General features: G+C 39.0%; 1 protein-coding gene across 1 annotated transcript in view; it reads right to left on the bottom strand.

Moving 5' to 3' along the window:
- Positions 1-20,498, bottom strand: part of LOC114547806 (LIM domain only protein 7-like) — a 36,341-nt gene extending 15,843 nt beyond the window's left edge. Inside the window, 14 exon segments of the mRNA XM_028567653.1 lie at positions 298-403; positions 1,038-1,097; positions 1,186-1,311; positions 2,690-2,794; positions 3,337-3,645; positions 4,615-4,768; positions 5,461-5,605; positions 5,702-5,815; positions 9,170-9,200; positions 9,707-9,813; positions 10,959-11,028; positions 12,246-12,316; positions 20,126-20,227; positions 20,405-20,498. Of these exon segments, the coding sequence (XP_028423454.1) occupies positions 298-403; positions 1,038-1,097; positions 1,186-1,311; positions 2,690-2,794; positions 3,337-3,645; positions 4,615-4,768; positions 5,461-5,605; positions 5,702-5,815; positions 9,170-9,200; positions 9,707-9,813; positions 10,959-11,028; positions 12,246-12,316; positions 20,126-20,194 (1,467 nt within the window). The 5' untranslated portion in view covers positions 20,195-20,227; positions 20,405-20,498.
- Positions 20,499-20,765: the final 267 nt, after the last annotated feature.

The following is a 20,765-nucleotide window of genomic DNA, read 5'->3' as shown; positions in this document are numbered from 1 at the left end:
AACTACAATGTAATGTCATTATCAATATTTTAAGGCTTTAAGACATTTTCTTTGAATGATTATACTCGAGAAAAACATCTGTCAAGACTAAGTTAATTCTTGGCCTCAGTTGACAAAACACTCTACAAATCTTCCTCCGCACATGAAGTTATGGCATTATAGATGTTCAAATTTGCACTTTTCGAGGAACTTTCAGGACTGACATTATCAAGGTAAAGAATAAACTACAATTTTTAAACTAACATGAAAAAAAAGTAATTAAAGTGCTCATCTACAATTCCAATACTTAAGACTTACATCGTGCCACTTAGCTTCACTGTCCTGGTCCAAATCGTAGATGGTGTTCACATCAGGAACTTTACGCACAGGGTATACCATCGGGATATCACTGAGTGATTTGCTCCTGGTTCAGACAGACATGGAAATAAATAATTGATATGCAAGGCAAACAAAGAAGGTATTTAAAAACATCGTACACATGGAGCAGAACAAGCATGATTAATAGTGGTATTGCAATGCAGCACGCACAAAACATGCCCCACACAAACACAAACACACACACACACACACACACACACACACACACACACACACACACAGCAGGAAAGTCACATGCAAGTTAAGTAATGCAGCAGTATAAATGGCAACAGATGTTGCTGTCTGGATAACATAACAGCCATGACTTGTAACAAGTAATAGCAATGCTGTGGGCAACAGAGGATGTCAGATGTGACATTCAAATAACTTAAAGCAGCATTTAGCAGGTGGTATATCAAAACTGACATAATTTGATGGGAGGAACCAAGACTGATTACAAACAATCCTGTAGTTTGTTATAAATTCCACTGAGAAGTCTCTGCCCATAAAATTAATAGTGGGAGGTATAACAAGTGCTTCATCTTTATGAAAATGGTAAACGTTTGCAGCATAATTTCCTTTGTAGGTGAGTCGAATACAAACAGCACGCCCAGATGAAGCAGCAGCATAGCAGTTGTGGTTGGAACGGTCTCCAGACACCTTTGAAACTTTAGACTCACCAAATCCAGCCAGGGTTGACCTGAACTGGTCTCTCAGGTCTGACCTGCATTTGATATGCTCTACAGAACCAAAGAAACAAGACAAAGACTGATAAACGCCATTATAGATCTAAATGTAAAGGCAACTGGTTTGACAAAAGTAACTAACCGCATAGAAAACATGAAGGCCACGCAGGACAAGGGGCTAAACCAAACGAAAACCACATATAGAGAGGAAGCATTATATAGATTACGTAGAGGCAAAAAGAGGCAGTTATTTATAAAACACATATGGCTTCAGTACCACAGCTGTAATACAACCCCTACTAAACACAAAAGATCTTGGCAGAAAGAATGTTTAATGCACAATATTTAAACTTTATTCTCTCACACCAAAGCAATACCCACACAGAAAATAAACTGGAAAATATAACGCTGGCACAAAATGAGTTAGGATTCTGTTATGGCTATCAAAGTATGACACAAGGCATGAGTCATTGGTTTAATCATTATGAAGTAATGAGTCACTCAGCATGATGCTGTTAAAAACGTCCTCACATCGTCAGCACTACAAAGAAAAGGTGCCAGAGTAAATGCCAGATAATACACCAGTAGACAGGAAAACAATCCGCAACAGTACAAATTCAAAGCACATTTGGTTTTCCTGATAACTTCACAGAACATCCATTTGATCAAGAGGGCAAAATTTGCATATCAGATTTAAAGTGCTCATATTATGCTCATTTTCAGGTTCATAATTGTATTTAGAGGTTATATCAGAAGAAGTTTATAGTTTAAAAAAATAAAAACATTTGTGTTGTACTGCACATTGCTGCAGCTCCTCTTTTCACCCTGTGTGTTGAGCGCTCTGTTTTAGCTACAGACTGAGGCACCTCACTTCTGTACCATCTTTGTTGGGAGTCGCACATGCGCAGTACCTCGTTAAGCACTGCTAGCTAGTCAGAAGCAGAGTATGAGGGCGTGCCACGCTAGCAGCTAGGCGAGCATTATAACGGCGTTATAAAGTGATGCATGTTCATCATGGAAGTAAAGGCTGGACTACAATTCAATCAGGAGAGATTTTGTTGCAGATATGAAAATATTTATTGTAAATAAGCATAATATGAAATGTACAGAGTCTTTGGGGATTAGACTTCATCATTAAAAATATTTTAGAAGGGGTAGAGAAGCCAGATATATTCCCCCATTTGAGCCTAGAGACTGGTTATGGCGGAGAGGGAACCCAGAGACGGAACAAAGGACCTGACTGCCGGAAAGGAACTCAGGTTGCACTTCATTAGAGCTGTTTGGAGCAGTTGGTGAACAGTGTTTTCTGTTGGAGATGGTAAGTCCCTTTGGGGTGGACTCTGGGCTTTTTCACTTTGGAAGCCTATTACATGCACAAAAAAAGATATTTAACACAAGAAAGAAAAGGGAAAACGCCAAAAAGCATAATATGAGCACTTTAAGTAGTTTGCTGATGGATTACATATTTGCAAATGCAAGAATAACAGGTACACTTTGCCACTTTGGTAGACAATAAGATAACAAGTAGGATGGTGTGTTAGAACTTGTGTAAAACAGTCTGCGTTTGGGACTGCCTGTGCACGCTCGGTGTGGATCTTCATGACAGTAGAGAACGTTCAGGCTTGGAGAGGGTTTCTTAGAAATGGTTTGGAGGCTCTCCAGATGTACCAGAGATGTTTTGTACTGCAGCAGATGTCACAAGCCAGGAAATGAAGTCAAAAACTTCCTCAGAAGAACCCAAAGCTTTATGGCTACAGTCAAAGGAAGATAAAAAAAAATACATAAAATGAGTACAGACGACTTAAAAGTAACACAGGAAGTCTTCTAAAGAGAGAAACTTAGATAGAAATTTGCAAGATGTTGGGTTCTGCAGTTTTAGCTTACGTCATCTTTCAAGTAGTGCTAGCTATTCCCATGTGCCTAGCAAACTAGGATTCCATTTGCTGGTGTAGTTAAGCTGGATTTAGTAACCACTCTCATGCTATAGCCAAAAAATAATAACAGACAGAAGACATTGTGCCTAACATGACATCATGTCACACAGCCAGTTACTTCAGCACAAAGAAAAAGCTAGTCAGATTCCACTTAAGTAGGTACAGTAAGTCACACTCATGAATACTTGCTGATCAAGCAATGCATCGGCAAACCTAAAACATTAAAGCAAACAGTACAACACGGCAGCTTCAGCTTCACCTTGTATTAGTGAATAAAGCATTTGTTAATCTTAAAGATTTCACACTTGCACGATCAGCCCTGCCTTGCTTCGTAGAGCAGTAAAAAACAGCCAACAGACCTTAGGCCTTGCAGAATACGATACCAGGGTCTCCTCTGGGAGCCGAGGTAGATCGTCCGCACACGAGTCTCCTCTTCAGGTGTCCAATATCGGGGTAAGAAACGGTCGTAGTTGGGGTTGTTTGATGTCTGATGAAGGGTCTGCTGCACTCGCCGGAAATACAAGTCATCTAGGACAGGATCTGCATCAGTATAATCGTCGTCAGAGTCGTCCTCACACAGAGCTCTTAGGAAAAGCTCTTCATCAATGGCACACTCGGGAGGACACGCAGTAAGGTGGGGTTGAGGAGAGAAAGGGGCGTCTTCAATGCTGCAGCAAAGAGCGGTATACCCACGTCTAGTTTTATGATGATCACACAGATATCACTTTGGATAAAGTTCTAACACCAAGTATCACAGAAATGATCTTCGAGCTGCTCCAACATGTTAAAAAAAAAAAAAAAAAAACCAGAAGGGTGGCATGATTAATGCATGTAGGCAAATTCTGTTTTTTGGGAGGATAAGGTTAGGGTTACACAATGCTTTTTAATTTTCAAGCAGTGGAGCGGTAGGTAAGGTTGAGTAATAAAGCTAAGCAGAGCATCGACAACACGTTGGCCTGCCACATCAAATATTGGATGTCATCATCTAGTTATATAATAGTTAAATAAATAGTTATTGTAATTTGTTGAGCAAGATTAGTTTAAAAAAAAGATGACATCACAAGAGGTCCACTTATGTGTAATGTGCTGCCATTTTCATAATACCAAACACTTAGCAACTTAAGAATTATAAAATATGAAAAAGAATTACCACCCTGTGTTTAGTCTACTTGTGAAGGCTGTGTTTATGAATGCATGCCTCTCCATCATTGTTTGGGCTTGGTGTGAAGAAAAAGTTATTTAAAAAAACTCCAAACTGCAGATCAGTCCATAACTGATTTGCCAACCTTGAAATTTGCTATAAAATGCATTTCAACCAAGAACAATGTCATATTACTAATGATAGATATTATTTAACCCAGTTCTCTCATAGAAATTTTTACCACATACAATATTAGAAAGACAGTTTCCTTTACACTGTATGTTACTGTTGGACTCTGAAATAAAATGATCTTTTCTATGGTATGTTTAAGATGAAATTCCACATAAAGGAGGGAAATACAAATAAACACAGAAAGGTAAACATTATAATCCACTGAGGAATTGAAGTTTAAAGAAAACTCCTTTAGCAGCTGTGGACGAGTGAGTTAGTGGCAGTAAGTGAACTCTCTGTACAGTAGCCGACACATTTGCAGTACCTGGAGAGTGGACTAGCGCAGACCCTTTGATTCTCTTCCCGTCCTTGTTTCCTCCGTAGGAGTGGCGGTGGGATATAAGCCTTGTTTTGTTGGGTTGAAGGCTGTGTGGGCTCCATCTTGAACACCTGCTCAGCTTCCGCGTCACTTCCACAACCTTGAGATCGCACAGACATGTGGAAAATGAGCAACAGAAAAAAATATACAAGATTGGAGAACAAGGATACTAAAACCAACAGAATAGAAAACTGACTGAGCCTAAAAAAGGGTGTTAATGTCAGGGAGCATAAAAGAGAAGCAAGTTTAGTGTGACCGAGTTGTCACACAGCCAAGTATGTGCCCTCTCCCATCACAAACTTTTATCACCACAGTGTGGAACTTGCCACAGTCTAGAGACCGAGAGTGCAGACAATTAAGGACACTGAGTAAGAAGATCAGAATGTTGTTGATCCAACAAAATTTGGTTGATCAAGCATAACATGGTTGTTGTAATTCACGAGTTTTCGAAAAATACATTTCGGTTCTGGCATGTTCATGCAGATTGCAGGTAGAGCTCAGGAAAAAAATAAATGTTTGTGGATAGGAAGTAATGTATTCCACTCAAGCAAAAGTTGGAAGAGCAGTTTGTTTAGCAGGTTTAGCTTGCACAAAGAAAAACAAACGCGTACTGCATGAAAAAGTTCTGAGCAAAATGGAAAAAAGGTGTCACTACTGGCCACAGTTTTTGACTACCAAGGGATTTTAGCAAATTGCAGTGTATAAACTAACAAAAGGAACTCTCTTTTACAGCCAAACAAAAAGGAAGTCACACTTCAGGAGACTGTATGGAAAATGCACCGGTAAACATACTTTCATTGTTTTGGAGGACACCACGGGAGTACAGGAAGTCCATGCCGTCGGCAGAGTTCGCCATCTTATAGCTCGGTCTGACGCGCTGACATTCCTCGTTCTCTGGGTCCCAGCACTCTTTCACATTACTGCCCTCATCTAGAGCCTAGATTTAGAAGGCGGGGTTAGTATTGTTAATAATAATAATAATAATAATAATAATAATAATTAAAGAACTACAACTGTGTAAAGAGCAGCTCACCTTGGACAACGCCAACCCTAATAGCCCTTCAAAGGCCTTGAAGTTCAGCTGAGGACCACTGTAAAATGCGTCAAGGTGAGCCTTGCGACCCAACCAGTAGATTGTGATGAGAACCTGAGTAAACAAAGACATGTAACCGACCACACACACAGCTTCCTTCCCCATCCCTGCTAAAAAAGGAACGTGTAGGGTTTCCTATAAACTGAACTTACTCCAGCAGCCCGCCTGTTTTTCCTCACCTGTTATACCCCACCTACGGGTGGCTAAGGTACAACATCAAATGCCCACCCCGATCTAATTCTTCTTCAACTCAAAAGCCCAAACCACAGAGAGGGATTTCTGATGTTCAATAACTCACTTACTTATTAACAGTTTGGCAGATTAGGATCTAGGCTAACAAACAAAAACAGTTCTAACTACGGGTGTAACAACACATCAATCTGGATCGATATTTCAATTCAATCAACGATCCAATTTTATCGATACAAAGTGAAGATAGATACATATGGTCATCTTTAAGATGCGCCTATATTTTGAAATCCCACTTTATATTTATTCTTGGTAATGAAATTTTCTGTGTTGCGTTAAATGGACTTCGTATATATCGTCTCGTAGCTTATCAGTCGCAGGCTCCTAAATTGAATCAAAATTGTATCGTGGTAGACTTTGAGATATCAGTAAATATAGAATCGTTGTCCAAAGAATCGATATATCGTATCGTGATAAAATGTGTCATTTACACCTCTAGTTCTAACTAAAGTAGTTAAAAAGACATGACCAAACACATCAATGAAAAGGTTGCAGTGAGTTACCCAACTATAAATATCAATGCCATCAGCATTGTAGATAAGACTAGCATTTTACTTTTTCCAAGTAAACTGCTGCCAAGTGTGACACTGCCATTTTTTAGCCCCTTTCCCTCTCATGCAGGTTTGACAGATGCATGTCCATCTGTGTCTGGCAACGTTAAGTTTTCAATTACATCAGAAAGATGTAATAGAAAGACCTTGAAGAGTGCTCTGCATTTTAAATACTTCTCAGAAGACAAACCACAGAGACGTTAAAAAAGAAAATATGTAATTAATACAGTATACACTCAATGGCCACTTCATTATGTACACCTGTACAACAGCTTTGCATGAATTCTACTTTTATGAACTGTTGTATTTTCTGTTCTGTATCTTTATGCTTATGTAAAGCACTTTAAAATCCCCTTCATATCTGAATTGTGTGTTATATAAATAAATTGCCTTGCAATCAAAACTGAAGATTATCATCTTTGTAGAGTCAGAATGTATGGCAGAGCTGTTGTATTGGATCACAGATGGTACAAGTGTACCTAATGAAGTGGCAGGTGAGTGTATACACAGCGTTTTAAGCTAAACGCTAATGTCAGCATGATAACAGCAATTCCACAGGATGATGTTAAGCAGGTATAGTGTTCACCATCTTAGTTAAGTGTCTTAGCATGATAAGATTTTCTAATCTGCCCTAAACACAAAGTACAGCTGAGGCTGATGGGAACATTATTTGACACCAACATTTTGACCTGATGATGGACGGCACTAGCTTTAAGACACAGACACACACACACACACACACACACACACACACACACACACACACACACACACAGTGTCAGAAATACACCTGCCATTAGTAAAGACAGTGTGTAAAGGCCAGTGAAATATGGACCTCTTCCTGACATGCGTTTTACTATTTCAGCAAGCAAAGCGTTTTGGACACAATTTATTTCTTATTTGCCTCAAGGCGAGGAATATTTTTTGACGGTCAGCCTGTCTCCCTGGAAGAGCAGCAGCCTGTGTAGCAAAGGGATTATCCACAACACTACGTGTCAGAATTTGTATTGTTGTATCTTAACAAAGTAATCCTAGAGCGGTCAGCAGACTGTAAAAAGATCCATTCATGGCCCTTAAGAGATTTGAATAATTGAATAAATATTGTCTAGCACAATGCTAGGGAGATGAAAAAGATGAGAATTTAGAGTGGAAATAAATGCCTATAAAATGGATTCCCCCATTTTGCTTGATCACTGTCTGTAGCGGCTATCTAACCGGTCAATTGAAGGCAGTCGTGCCATCATTGGTAGAGTAGCAATAGAACCGTATAAGGGTTACTTTCACGTTTTTCAGCAGAACTTATGTACAGAGAGCCACTATAATATGCAGTTTTTAAAAAAACAGGCAATTCTGTTGGCCATCTACACCTGTTTGAATCATTGAAACTAAATTGGTGATAGTTTTCCCACATTTGTACAACCTGAGAGCAAACAAGCGTGTTATGAAAGTCTTAAGCACAGCGACAGGAGGTGTTCATTATTCTTTAATAGCTTACCACCTACCTCGTGCCAAGGAAATCATTACACTATAGGTCATCATAATTATTCCTATTTAATGGTGTTATTTGCCACTTATTTTATTTATCATTCATTATTTAGGAACCCTTAAATCTCTCACCAAGTCCTGTTAACATTGGCCCTAATTCACCCGTGTTGTGCATTCTGGCATCAGCAGACACTATCTGAATATCTACATTGAGATGTAGATCTGTAAAATGAAGAAAACTCAATAACTAATAATGAACATTATAAAACATCCCTCCAAATAAAAACAGCAATTCTTCCTTAATTTGAATGTTTATGGTGTATTCCACATTGCATCACCACTGTATGCAAAACCAGTGACGCTCAGCTCTGTTTTGCAACTCTAAAATGTTATGAATAACTTAATTTTTTCATGTATCTGGTTCATGTCTCCATGAATACTGTTTTTCAATGGATGCAAATTGACCCTAATTGGTTAATTCAAAGAAAAATGCTACACCCATTTCAAAGAAAGAGCGCTCAGACAAACAGCCTCATTACTGGGTCCAAATGGTCAGCTATTGTGCAATTCTAATAAGGCTTCAACCAAAACAACCTCGTAGGCTTCGAAGCATGTAAAATACCAGCAGTGCACACAAGCGTGTACACATACGGTACTCACATGTTCCACGTACACAAAGCACACACAGTTGTTGTAGCTGGGACAGACAAGTGTACAGATGCAGTTTAAAAAGGCATAGTGATAAACAAAGCTACATTTTGGCACAGGCCAATACCAGATTTTTGTGAAAAACACTCAAACTCAATCAACAAATCAAGCCCCTTGACCATCATCACTCGGTTTCTTCATGCTGGTGGCATGTTGGCATCAACATCAGGAGCTGGAACCTGTGCGCTACAGCTACTGGTTTATTTTAACTGGGTTGATAAATAGAATGTTGACTATCTCACATGTACACCAGGTCAATGCAGTGGCAGTGTTAGGGGACCTTTACTAGTAAAAGTGAGCATGACAGAGATGTTTAAGGTTTTAAAACTTACTGGCCAAGAGAGGGAATGAGGAAAATATGATTGATACACAAAAAAAAAGAAACATTTGAGGAGAATAATTAGAGCAAACTTACATTTTTGAGTCTTCTGTTGCTTTCATCTCGCCTAAAATAAATAAGATAAATATCGGCATAGAATATTGATATAATAGTTCTTAATGCTGCAATTTACAGTATAACTGCACATCGTTACATCCCTTTTACTGCCGTTAGAGAAAAAACAACTACAGTGACATCTCAAGCCTTCTCATTTGCAATGCTCTACTAATCAGCTACTTATCAGAATTTATACAGGCTATCAACTCTTATAAAGCAGCAGCTTGTCGCCAGGCAAAGCTCACACCTTTAGAAATGCAAAGCAGCTGTGAGACTTAAACTACAAACCCTACTTTTTCAGCACAGGTATTGCAATAAAAATATCTCAGTGTTAAATGTGCTCAACATAGTCAATACAGAAAACAAAGCGCCTCCACCGTCATATTAGTCCTGTGAGTTGACCTTCAGAAATCAAAGTGTGCTTCTCTTCTGTGCTGGAATGAGCACCTGTAGCTTTAGGCAGTTTTACACGTACACTTAACCTGACATGACTTCTGTGAGACAACTGTACTGTACCTGACAGTTGCACGAGAGGACAGGTCCTGCAGGTCTCCTGGATGAAACAGCTGAGACACATTCAGTCCCAGTTTTCCACAGGCTTTGAGGAATACGTTCACATTATCCTGCAGATTAAAATGACAAGACAGCCAAATGAGTGCAGGTAGAAAACTGCTGCCTGTAACATTATGCTCGCTTAAAAAAAACTTTCCTTTGTTAGAAGCTAGCCAATTCGCCCCATCCCCAAACAACGACACTACCTTGGTAGCATCAGATAACTGTTAGCTAAGCAAATCAATACTTTAAGTGAAAATTGAGAGCTGAGAACAGGATAATTTAGCTCAACATTGTCAGTTTCTACTTAGCTATTGTTATTACAGCCAACTGTGAAAGTCCTAATGATTATTTTTGAAAAGGAGTCATTTTAGGTACGCCATATATTTAGGCTCTCTCACTTTGATAGGGAAGGTTTGACAGTTAACACTTTGGCCGCCTCTAGTGGCGATTAGACAAACTACTGGGTGATGTCAGTAAAGTGATACACAGAATGCACTTTTCTTTTTAAATAGGAATATCCATAGTGATTCAAAACTTTGTCCAATATGCACTTTTTTAACATATAATCTGAGTTCCAATTACCTTGTAAAGATAATCTACTGAAAATATAAAAGATGCTTAATATTCACTGTGATTAATTACCAATGTCAATTAAGGTTCAAAGTTCTACAAACTGGATATTTATTCTGAACTTATTTAAGTGGGTGCTTGAGGCAAAATTAAAATCAATGTAAACATGTAAGCAAGCAGTAATATAAAGTATATTTAATTTGTAGTTTCTGGTAAAAACATGCAAAATAGCCAGTATGTTCCTTTAGGATGTCAAAGTAACTGTTGATTGTATGCTGCATCTGCATCTCACACCCCACCATCACCACCTTCAGTCCAGCATTTCTTGGCCCCTGATGGGAGGTTGCAATTGATTTATTTGCGCAGTTTTGGAAATTATACTTGTATGAAGCCATCAAAAACACAGCCTGAAGCCAAAATAAAGATCTGTGCCGTATAATAAATTATTTTTTTTACATATTTAGCAGTTGTCACACTGAAATGCAGTTTCAGGTCTGTGGCAACACAGTGTCTCATTGCCTTGAACAGGAAACCACACAATGTGTCAAAACTTCCTGGGTAGCAGAGACAGACAGACAGACAGACAGACAGACAGACAGACAGACAGACAGACAGACAGACAGACGTAAAATCTAACACTCACCAGGCCAGCGATGGGAGTAGAAAGCCTGTTTACTCTCTTAATGATGCCAGGTTTCAACTGGTTGATCAAGCTATAAAAAAGGGAAAACAAATTAGCAAAAAGTTTACATATATTCCAGCTATACGCTGCACATATTTGAGAACCAATATATTGTATCATCAGGGTCCCATTCCACAAAAGCTAAAAAGATTTGGTCTAATAAACAGACTTACTTCCAATAAAGAAATTACATTTAAAAAGAAACTTGCTTATAAATCAGTTTAATTGCATCTTAGACAAAGAACCAAGAGCTTTAAACAATTGCACCTGACTGCAGTACGCAGATCGGGGTTGGGCTAAATGTGGGCAGCACTAAACATTTGACTACGCGCGGGTGGGTCGCCATCTGGCGGCGGCGATCAGGGATATATATTCAATATATAGATTATAATAAATAGATATTTGAATTATAAAAAAGGAAAATAACGGGTTGGGTTTAGGAAAAGAAGAACCAGTTGGGATTAGGAAGACAAGAATGGAGTTGGGTTTAAGGAAAAGAAGAACGAAAGAAACGTTGACTTGCTGAAAACAAGCCCCGGTCTCTGGGGGACGCGAGACAACAACGGACGGTAGGGTTAAGGAAAACAACGGGGAAAGCAAACGTCACACGCGGGAAACGATCTCTGGTCTCCGGGGTGAAAGTCCTGCGTTTTTCTCCTCAGACACACATTCTTCCTCCTCCGGTTGCTATTGGGCAAGTGTGCGAAGTCAAACGTTTAGCCCCTCCTCGATCTGCGTACTGCAGTCAGGGCTTACTCGCTTTAAAAAGGTATACTATGCAACTTTTCCCTCTTCGGTCCCCCTACAGGTTGTCTCATTGGAACTACATAGTATGCCTTTAAGCTGCTCTAAACTTCCTGGCTAACCTGCTAGCCTTAACTTGTTATAAAAGTCAGTGGTTATTTAGAGGAAGAAAATGGCTACTTCTTAAACTCCACAGAAGATAAAGAAAAGTTGTTGGTGAAAAAAAAGGTGTCTGATGGTCTGTATTACATGCAATTTTAATTTCTTGGGATATGAATTGTTGTATACCTAAACTTAAAAGGCATGTTTAGAGATACCGAGTGTCGTGACCGAGTGCAATTTAGGATACGACTATTTCTAGTTCATCCAGGGCTGCTGCTGAAGCTAAACTGGCAAATTAGCCTGCCTGATTACACTAACCATAGGTTTGCAGTCATTTGGCTTGAATTAAATTTTCTGAAATTAAAATGTGACATTGTAAAAGGTTTGTGCATCATTACTCACTCGCACAGCAGGACTCCGTTCTCTAAGGCAGCACGGAAATCATTGCTACCAAACAATTTTCCAGTCACTTCAAACAAGTTATTTTTATTTAACTAGTGATAGATTTAGGTTTTCCAGTTTTCCAAGAGCATTACTTTCAAATACACACCTGGAGGTCCAACACAGTCTCAACAGTTGAAACTAAAAAGCGATTAACCCTTTTCCTACATTTTACCTAAAACCATGCATGTGTTGCTGCATATACATTAACATTTAACTATTTTAACTATGATGCTCAAGTACTGTGATGACACATTTGAGTGGATGTCTGTAAATGCAAACAGCCAACTGAGAAATACCATTCACATCAATAGGATTTTATACTAAAACCTAATATACTGACAGACATCAGCTTTTATCATTAGCTAATACCCATTAGCATACTGGTATGGTATACATGTCAGCCGATAGGTTTAAAAACAGTTTTCAGAGGTGGTCCACGTACTGACAAAAATTATATTTAAGCATGATTCCTTATATTCTTAGGTTTTATTTGTGCTTTGGTTTTTCTTACAGTACTGAAAGAGAGTTTCTCATTCCCACATGTAGATTCAGATTCTAACTAAGTGAGAATCACAAAGTCTGGAACATAATGTGAGCACCGTTTGTCTGAACAGATAGGGGCTACAAGGTCACCGTAAAACTATCTCCTGATACATTTAGTTTTCCCATGCCAGTTGAGATGCAACAAGGGGGGGGCGGGGGAGTTGTACAGGGGAAGGAGGCGAAATGGCTCCAAGAGGTCTCTTGTGTTTCTTGATTGTCTTCATGTGTATCAGATTGCATGTGAGAAATGTATGGTCATAATAAGTCAAGTGCGTGTGTGCTGTCACTCTGAAGATGTATTTAAGCTCAGTGTTTCTGTTGACTAATTGAAGAAACTTTCCCACATTGGGCTGCTGTCTTTTGTGAAATTTATGTTCTTCCTATATTTGCAAATATATTTTTAATGAAATACAAAAACCTAACTTGGTTTAGTCTTTGACTGTCTTATTTGTTTCACTTTACTAAACTTGTAAAACTTCACTCCTGCTGCAAAAAAAAAAAAACTTCCACTACAACCACCAGAGAGTGCTGACAAGTTTATTTTTCAACTGTAAAACATCCCTCTCAGTATGCCCCATCACAAATCAATCAATCTTTTTAAATGTATTTATTCATTTATATTGAGGGGTTATTGTCAAATGTTTGTGCAACATACAGTGCTGCTCATGAGTTTAGGAACCCGTGCTAAAGTTGACTAAAAAAATATAATCTTTTGGAAATTGATCACACACACACACACACACACACACACACACACACACACACACACACACACACACACTTTGTTTGTGAATGAAGCATCTTAAATAAATGTTCTTCCTTAAAAATGCAGGGGGCATAAGTATAGACACCCCTATGTTAAATTCCCATAGAGGTAGGCAGATTTGTATTTGTAAAGGCCAGTTATTTCATGGATCCAGGATACTATGCATCCTGATGAAGTTCTCTTGGCCTTTGGAATTAAAATAGCCCCAAATCATCCCATACCCTTCACCATACCTAGAGACTGGCATAGGGTACTTTCCATAAAAATCATCTCTCAATGCAAATCAAACCAGCTATTGGGCTAACTGAAATAAAACCATGCCAATCTCTAGGTATGGTGAAGGATATGTGATGGTGTGGGGCTATTTTAATTCCAAAGGCCAAGGGAACTTCATCAGGATGCATAGTATCCTGGATCCATGAAATAACTGGCCTTTAAAAATAAAAATCCGCCTGCCTCTATGGGAATTTAACATAGGGGTGTCTATGCTTATGCCCCCTGTATTTTAAGGAAGAACATGCATTTATTTAAAAGATACATTATTCATTCACAGAAAAGAAAATTGGGGTCCTTAAAAGGTTGGATTTTTCATAATTGTTTTTAATTAAAGCATTAACATCAATTTCCAAACAATTTTTTTTATTCCTCTTTTTAGTCAACTTTAGCATGGGTTCCTAAACTCATGAGCAGCACTGTATTTCTTTGAAAAAAAAATGAATATGACCGATAATGAGATTTTTTTTTTTTTTTTTTTTTTTAAACCCTCAAATATGGATACCAGCCCTTTAAAAAAAAGAAAAAAAAGAAATCCTGCTATATTTTATACAGCTCCAGTAGGTTTCCAAAAGCTTCACAAAACGGCTTTAGTCTTAACACAAGTAAGAGTAAACATTCATAGTACTGACCTGGAGAAAACAAAGCAATGCAAACCAACACAGTTTGTAAATTGCAGTGTGGTTGCTACGGTGTTAAAATTATTTTTAATTCAACGGTTTGGTTCAACTGTTGAACAACGAGTTGGTTCTTTATGCACTCCTGGTAAAAAACACACACAAGCTGTTCAGTGGCTCTTAGTGGAACCAACTATGGTAAAAAAGAAACAAATAGGAAAACAAGGTCCTGGTTGAAGTTAATTGAAGTAATTAATTAGCCCAGAGTGCAAGCATTTGCCTGTTTTCAACAGTAAAATAAAGTAAATTAAGTGAGCTGGACACTGTTTCAGCTAAAAGAAATCAACGTATCCCTCAACTACTGCAGAAAAGCAAAGTTCTATACAAATAAACGCAAAATATCTAGCAAGCAAAACAGTGGGCTATAAAAAATAAATGTATATTAACAAGCATCCTGACAAAAACAGCAAATATGTTTTTGATCAAAACAAAGAATACAACATAACCTAAATGGTTTTACATGGCACAAGCAAGCACAAGGCAAAGCAGGCTTTGTAATGAGGACATAAAAATGAGGCTATTGCGATTCGGCTACATAACTAACGGAGGGCCCCAAAAGGCTATTCTTCTCACTAATTAGTCCCCCCAGGAATCCACAATCACAATTCATTTTTGGTAGAACTGGGCACCGGGCACAGAGCGGAGGCTTCTCAGTGGAATGAGGGGGACAATGCAGTGCCAGGTTAACACAATAACACACAATCATGTGGTCAAGATAATGTCTGTTCTACAGCAACACAACTTTAATTGGTCATTTCAATAAACAACTGTCCCTATGAAACAACATACTCAATGAATTTTAGCCATGTGCTCTTATGTACAACTTGCAAACTTCTCCACAAAGCTTAAAATTTTGTTAAAAGGGAGTTCCCCAAATCCAAAAGGATCAAACGAGGCAATTATCTCACCTGCAATGTAAACACAGGCATCCTTACTGAATCAGTGATCCAGTTCTAACGTGTAGTCTATAATGTAACATTTAATATCGATTATCTGCAACTATTTTGATAATTGAATATTCATTAGTCTTTTTTTTTTTTAACCAAGCATTTGTTAGTTCCAGCTTTTGAAATGTGAGGATCTGAAGCTTTTCTGTGTCACACATGAAAGAAACCATTTTGGACTTTTGATCAGATAAAATAAAAAAATAAATAAAAAAAATTATGTGAAGATGTCACCTTGGGCTCCAAAAAAAATTATAACTAGCATTTTTTGCTATTTTATGATATTTTATAGACAAAGCAAATAATGGAGCAAATGATTGGCAGATTAAATTGATAATGGAAGTAAAGAGATGGCGGGCATAAAATAGAACGACACCTGCCTATACTGTAAATTGGACTGTGCTCCTATTTCACCAGAAACTAAAGAGCCTGTTAACACAATGTGGTAGAGGCCAATCCAATGAAGCATATTACCCTGCAATGTTAGTTCCAACACATTCCCGATGTTTGGCACAAGGGAGAGTTTATGACACCATTTCCTTAAAGTGCTCATATTATGCTTTTCCCCTTTCCTTTATTGTGATGTGATTTTTATATATATATATATATATATATATATATATATATATATATATATATATATATATATATATATATATATATATATTTTTATATATATATATATATATATATATATATATATATACACACACACACACACACATATATATACACACACACATACACAAAGTGAAAAAGCCCAAAGTCCACCCCAAAGGGACTTCCCATCGCCAACAGAAAACACTGTTCGCCAACTGCTCCAAACAGCTCTATTGTAGTCCAGCCTTTACTTCCGTGACGAACGCACGTCACTTTATAACGCCGTTATAATGCTCGCCTAGCTGCTAGCATGGCACGCCCTCATACTATGTAACTGACTAGCTAGCAGTACTTACTGCGCATGTGCGACTCCCAACTAAGATGATACAGAAGTGAGAGGTCTCACTCTGTAGCTAAAACAGAGAGCTCAACACACAAGGTGAAAAGGGGAGCTGCAGCAATGTGCAGTACAACAGAAATATGGTGTTTTCTGAAAATTAAACCACAAACCAATTCTGGTACAACCCCTAAATACAATTATGAACCTGAGCATAAATAATGTGATCCCTTTAGAACACACACACACACACACACACACACACACACACACACACACACACACGAGCTGTATAGTAACAAAGTAGAACTACTTCACTACTCTACTTAAGTACTACAAGGCTGTATCTGTACTCTACTGGAGTATTATTTTTTTCTCCTACTTCCACTTTTACTTGAATACACATTTTCGATGAGTTTAATACTTTTACACCGATAGTTTTATGTGCTGCATTGTTACTGTTGTGAATTCCTCACGCTACGGAGACTGTGTAGGTTACAGTGTGTGTACGTTAGTTAATTTACGTAAGAAATCCCCAAGATCGCGCAATGTTTCTTTTGTTTACTGTCGCCCGTTCAGAAGTCAGAGACGATGCAAGTTTGTACTCTATTTAGCTATTGTTGCAGCAGATTAAGCTATTCCTGAGTTGTTTCAGTCTGCAGTGAGTCCTGAATGTTAACCGTTTTACCCTGTGATGTGAAGCTGCTAGTTTATCTGGATGTTGCTAGCTTGCAAACTTTCCTGTATAGCTACATCACACATGTTACTAGCTAGTGTGCGATACGTTTTTGGGGGCTTTAATCGTTACTGTGCTGGAGAGGATGTTTGTTTAACTTGCACAGTGTGATAGTTATACATTTTATTTCAGTATTTGTTATTTTTAATATATTTAATATTTGTTAATTCCTTTGGCTACAGCCTTGGCTAAACATTTGACATAATATAAACAATATGATATTCAAACTTTTGACTGCTTTCTTTAATAACTAAATAACACAGTACTTGTACTTTCAGTACTTTAGTAGTACATTTTAAAATAAACTACTTGCAATACTTTAGTACAAAAAATGTTGAATACTTTAAAGGGGTGATAGAATGCAAAACTGATTTTACTCTGTCATAGTTGAATAACGACAGGTCGGTGGGTAAATAGGACATACATAGAAGCTCAAAAATCACACCCCTTTACTATGAAAATCTCATTTTGAAACTGCCGCTGAAAACGGGCAAATCTCAACAAAGCTGGAAGTTCCCAAAAAAACGGAACCTTTGTCAGCCCATGGGTGTATTAAGAGAACGGTCACGCCCCAACATTTACATAGGCTACACAACTGACCTGAGATCAGGTAGTGTAGCTAGGTCACGCAGATCTCTGCTATTCCATTACAAAATTCACTTCTGAAACTTTTTCATGCGAGAAATCAACTATGTAAAGCTCAAATATGGGCCGCTTTACGAAAATGGATGGCTAATTGCAAATTCTGTCCGACAGTGTGTCGGAGTTCAGCGCTGGTGCTGCCTGTGTTGCTGCCTCGCCGCCCGGCCTGCCTTCCTTCACACACCCCGGCCTGCTCTGAGGTACTTGGAGCTCCGTCACGACTGGCAGCCCACAGCACTCCATACCTGCTCAAAGTCACCGTCTCTTGGGCTAATGGACAACTAAATGCCCCTGCCCTGACAGAGCTCCAGGGCCTGCATCTCCCCTCTTCCTGCTAGCTAAATGCCCGGTGTATGTGAGTGAGAGCGTGGTCAGCGAGCTTGTTACACCAGCAATCTCTTACTACAGGTTTCAGTTAATCTTTTAATGTGTGTAATTATGTGTTGAGTTATTTAAACAAACGATTGGGGAAATAAACGCCGCTTGTCCGCGAGTCTCATTAATAGAGCCTGCTGCTGGATGTAGCTCTATCAATGAGAGCTAGCTAGCCTCCTCTTAGAATTCCTCTGAAATTCACAAATATTCATTAACTTGAAATCGGACACCGTTGTTAGCTTTATAAGACATTTAGCTAGATGTTGTATACGTGGCGTGACGAAATTCAAACCGTAAATATACTCTAATTACGACCAAAAATGAAGCTAACTAGCCGCAATCTGTACACAGGATTGAAGGGACAGTCGCAGCCAACGAAACCCTTACAGTTCAAATATTCATTAACTTGAAATCGGACACCGTTGTTAGCTTTATAAGACATTTAGGTATATGTTGTATAGCTAAGTGGCGTGACATGTGTTTAACGTGGTAAGAGATTGCTGGTGTAACAAGCTCGCTGACCGCGCTCTCACTCTCACACAACGGGCCATTTAGCTAGCAGGATGGGAGTTGCGGGCAGTGGAGCTCTGTCAGGGCTGCCAGCCTAACTGAGCTCACAGCAGGCCGGGCTCTGTGAAGGAAGGCAGGCCGGGCGGCGAGGCAGCAGCACCGCGGCTGAAATCCGACACACAGTCTTACCATATTTGCAATTAGCCATTCATTTTCGTTAAACAGCCCATATTTGAGCTTTATATAGTTGATTTCTCACATAAAAAAGTCTCAGAAGTGAATTTGGTAATGAAACATTGCAGTGTCTGGAATATGAGATTCTGTCGCTTCTCTAATGTGTGTGTATTGGGGATTCGCTCAACCAATCAGCGCGCATCTCTAATGTCTGCGTATGGCAATTCGCTCAACCAATCAGCGCGCAGCTCATCTAAATATTCACGAGCATACCATATTTGGAAGAAAAGCTCTTGTTACAAATAGGGCCAAAACACAGGGATGCATAAGGGCCAATAAAATATCAACCAGGCCATTTTCAGCCCAACCAATGTTACATACCCCATTAGGAGACCATAAGGAACAATGTGAAATACTCTATATAAATCATTCTATCACCCCTTTAATACTTCCACTTAAGTGTGGTGCTTAATGAGCACTTCTACTCAAGTCACTTTTTTGATAGAGCACTAGTACTTTTACTCAAGTCTGGGTCTCTAGTACTTTATACAGCTCTGACAGTTTGTCAACATTCAGTGCCAATGGTCTACAGTTGAATTCTAGTTTTTGTATTATAGTTGTATGTATTGGTTATGATTTAAGGATTACAACTTCAACAGTGTTTGGACAGGAGCAGTCCTAGAACAACCTAGAAAATGGATTGCTATGAAAACCACATCCTCCACAACGAGTGCATGCCTACACCACTTCTCAGTGGACAAAGAACAAGCCTCAGTGTTAGACTGCTCTCTCAAACATCACCTAATTATCTGCCTTTCTTCCATGTGCAGTCCTCTCTCAGGTCCTGCAGTCAAACTATTTTTATCTGTGCAACCACAGAAGATTCTCACATAGGACTCTCTGTGTCAGGAGGCAAAACTTATCAGTCTTATCGAATAATATTTTGCATTTAAACTCAGAGATAAGTCGGTAAAACTGGTGCATGAGTGTTGAGGGAGAGGCATTTAAAATATGAGTGTCAGCATCAACTGTTTTTATGTAGTTAAAATCCTTATGATAAAAAATAAAAACACAATACACAAGTGGTTTTTCATTGCTGAAATGTCTGCCACTGACTAACTTAAAACATTTCTTGTCTCCACAAGGGGTTAAATGACTGACTACTGACTAGCCAAATCTTCATGGTTGTTTGCACAGGATTAAATGTAGAGGAGCACAAACAAACAAACAAATAAAACACAGATGAAAGTGAACCATGTACCTCGATCCAACGTTGAGCCTCGTCGAACGCGTCTGCACAGCTGACACTGGTCTGCTGGCGCCACTCCATCGTTAATCTTCCAAACGAGCAAAATGCACAACTCTAATCAAAGGGCAGATGAGGTCACATTTAGTTAAACTCATTCATTATGGAGCGACCACGCCATGAGCCACGACCGAGCTCAGCAAATAAGTTAAATTCATGTCAACAAACGAGAGGAAAAATCGATGCAATTTGATTTAAATAGAGATATTTTTAAACAGCTGCTTGTTCAGTCACCTTGTGCTGTGTGGCTGCTCACCGGTGAAAGTTCTCCGCTAATTGATCACCGGACACCCCGCGCTTCTGCCCCCGACTTTCCATCACTGACAAGTTCCGCTTATTGGTTAAAGTGGAGGGGAAGGTCTCCGCCCACTTCAGAACTACATGCAACATGTTTGAGCTGAAGTGAAACCGAGAGGAACCGAGTGGAGCAGAGTCTCATCGCCCCCCTGGTGGCCTGTCAGTGTGTCACTGTGCTTAGACAGGCTATAACTGTAGGCAGTGGTGTAGTCTAATGTATTGTAGTGGGTTTACTGTACTGCATACTGGCCAGAATCTACCTTTTCTGTGGGGGGCATATCATAGTGGGGGGTCTGGG

The sequence above is a fragment of the Perca flavescens genome, chromosome 1 (genome assembly GCF_004354835.1).
Source record: "Perca flavescens isolate YP-PL-M2 chromosome 1, PFLA_1.0, whole genome shotgun sequence".
NCBI classification, from domain to species: domain Eukaryota; kingdom Metazoa; phylum Chordata; class Actinopteri; order Perciformes; family Percidae; genus Perca; species Perca flavescens.
The sequence above is the reverse complement of the archived record's forward strand: the minus strand, read 5'-3'. Positions and strand labels throughout refer to the sequence as shown.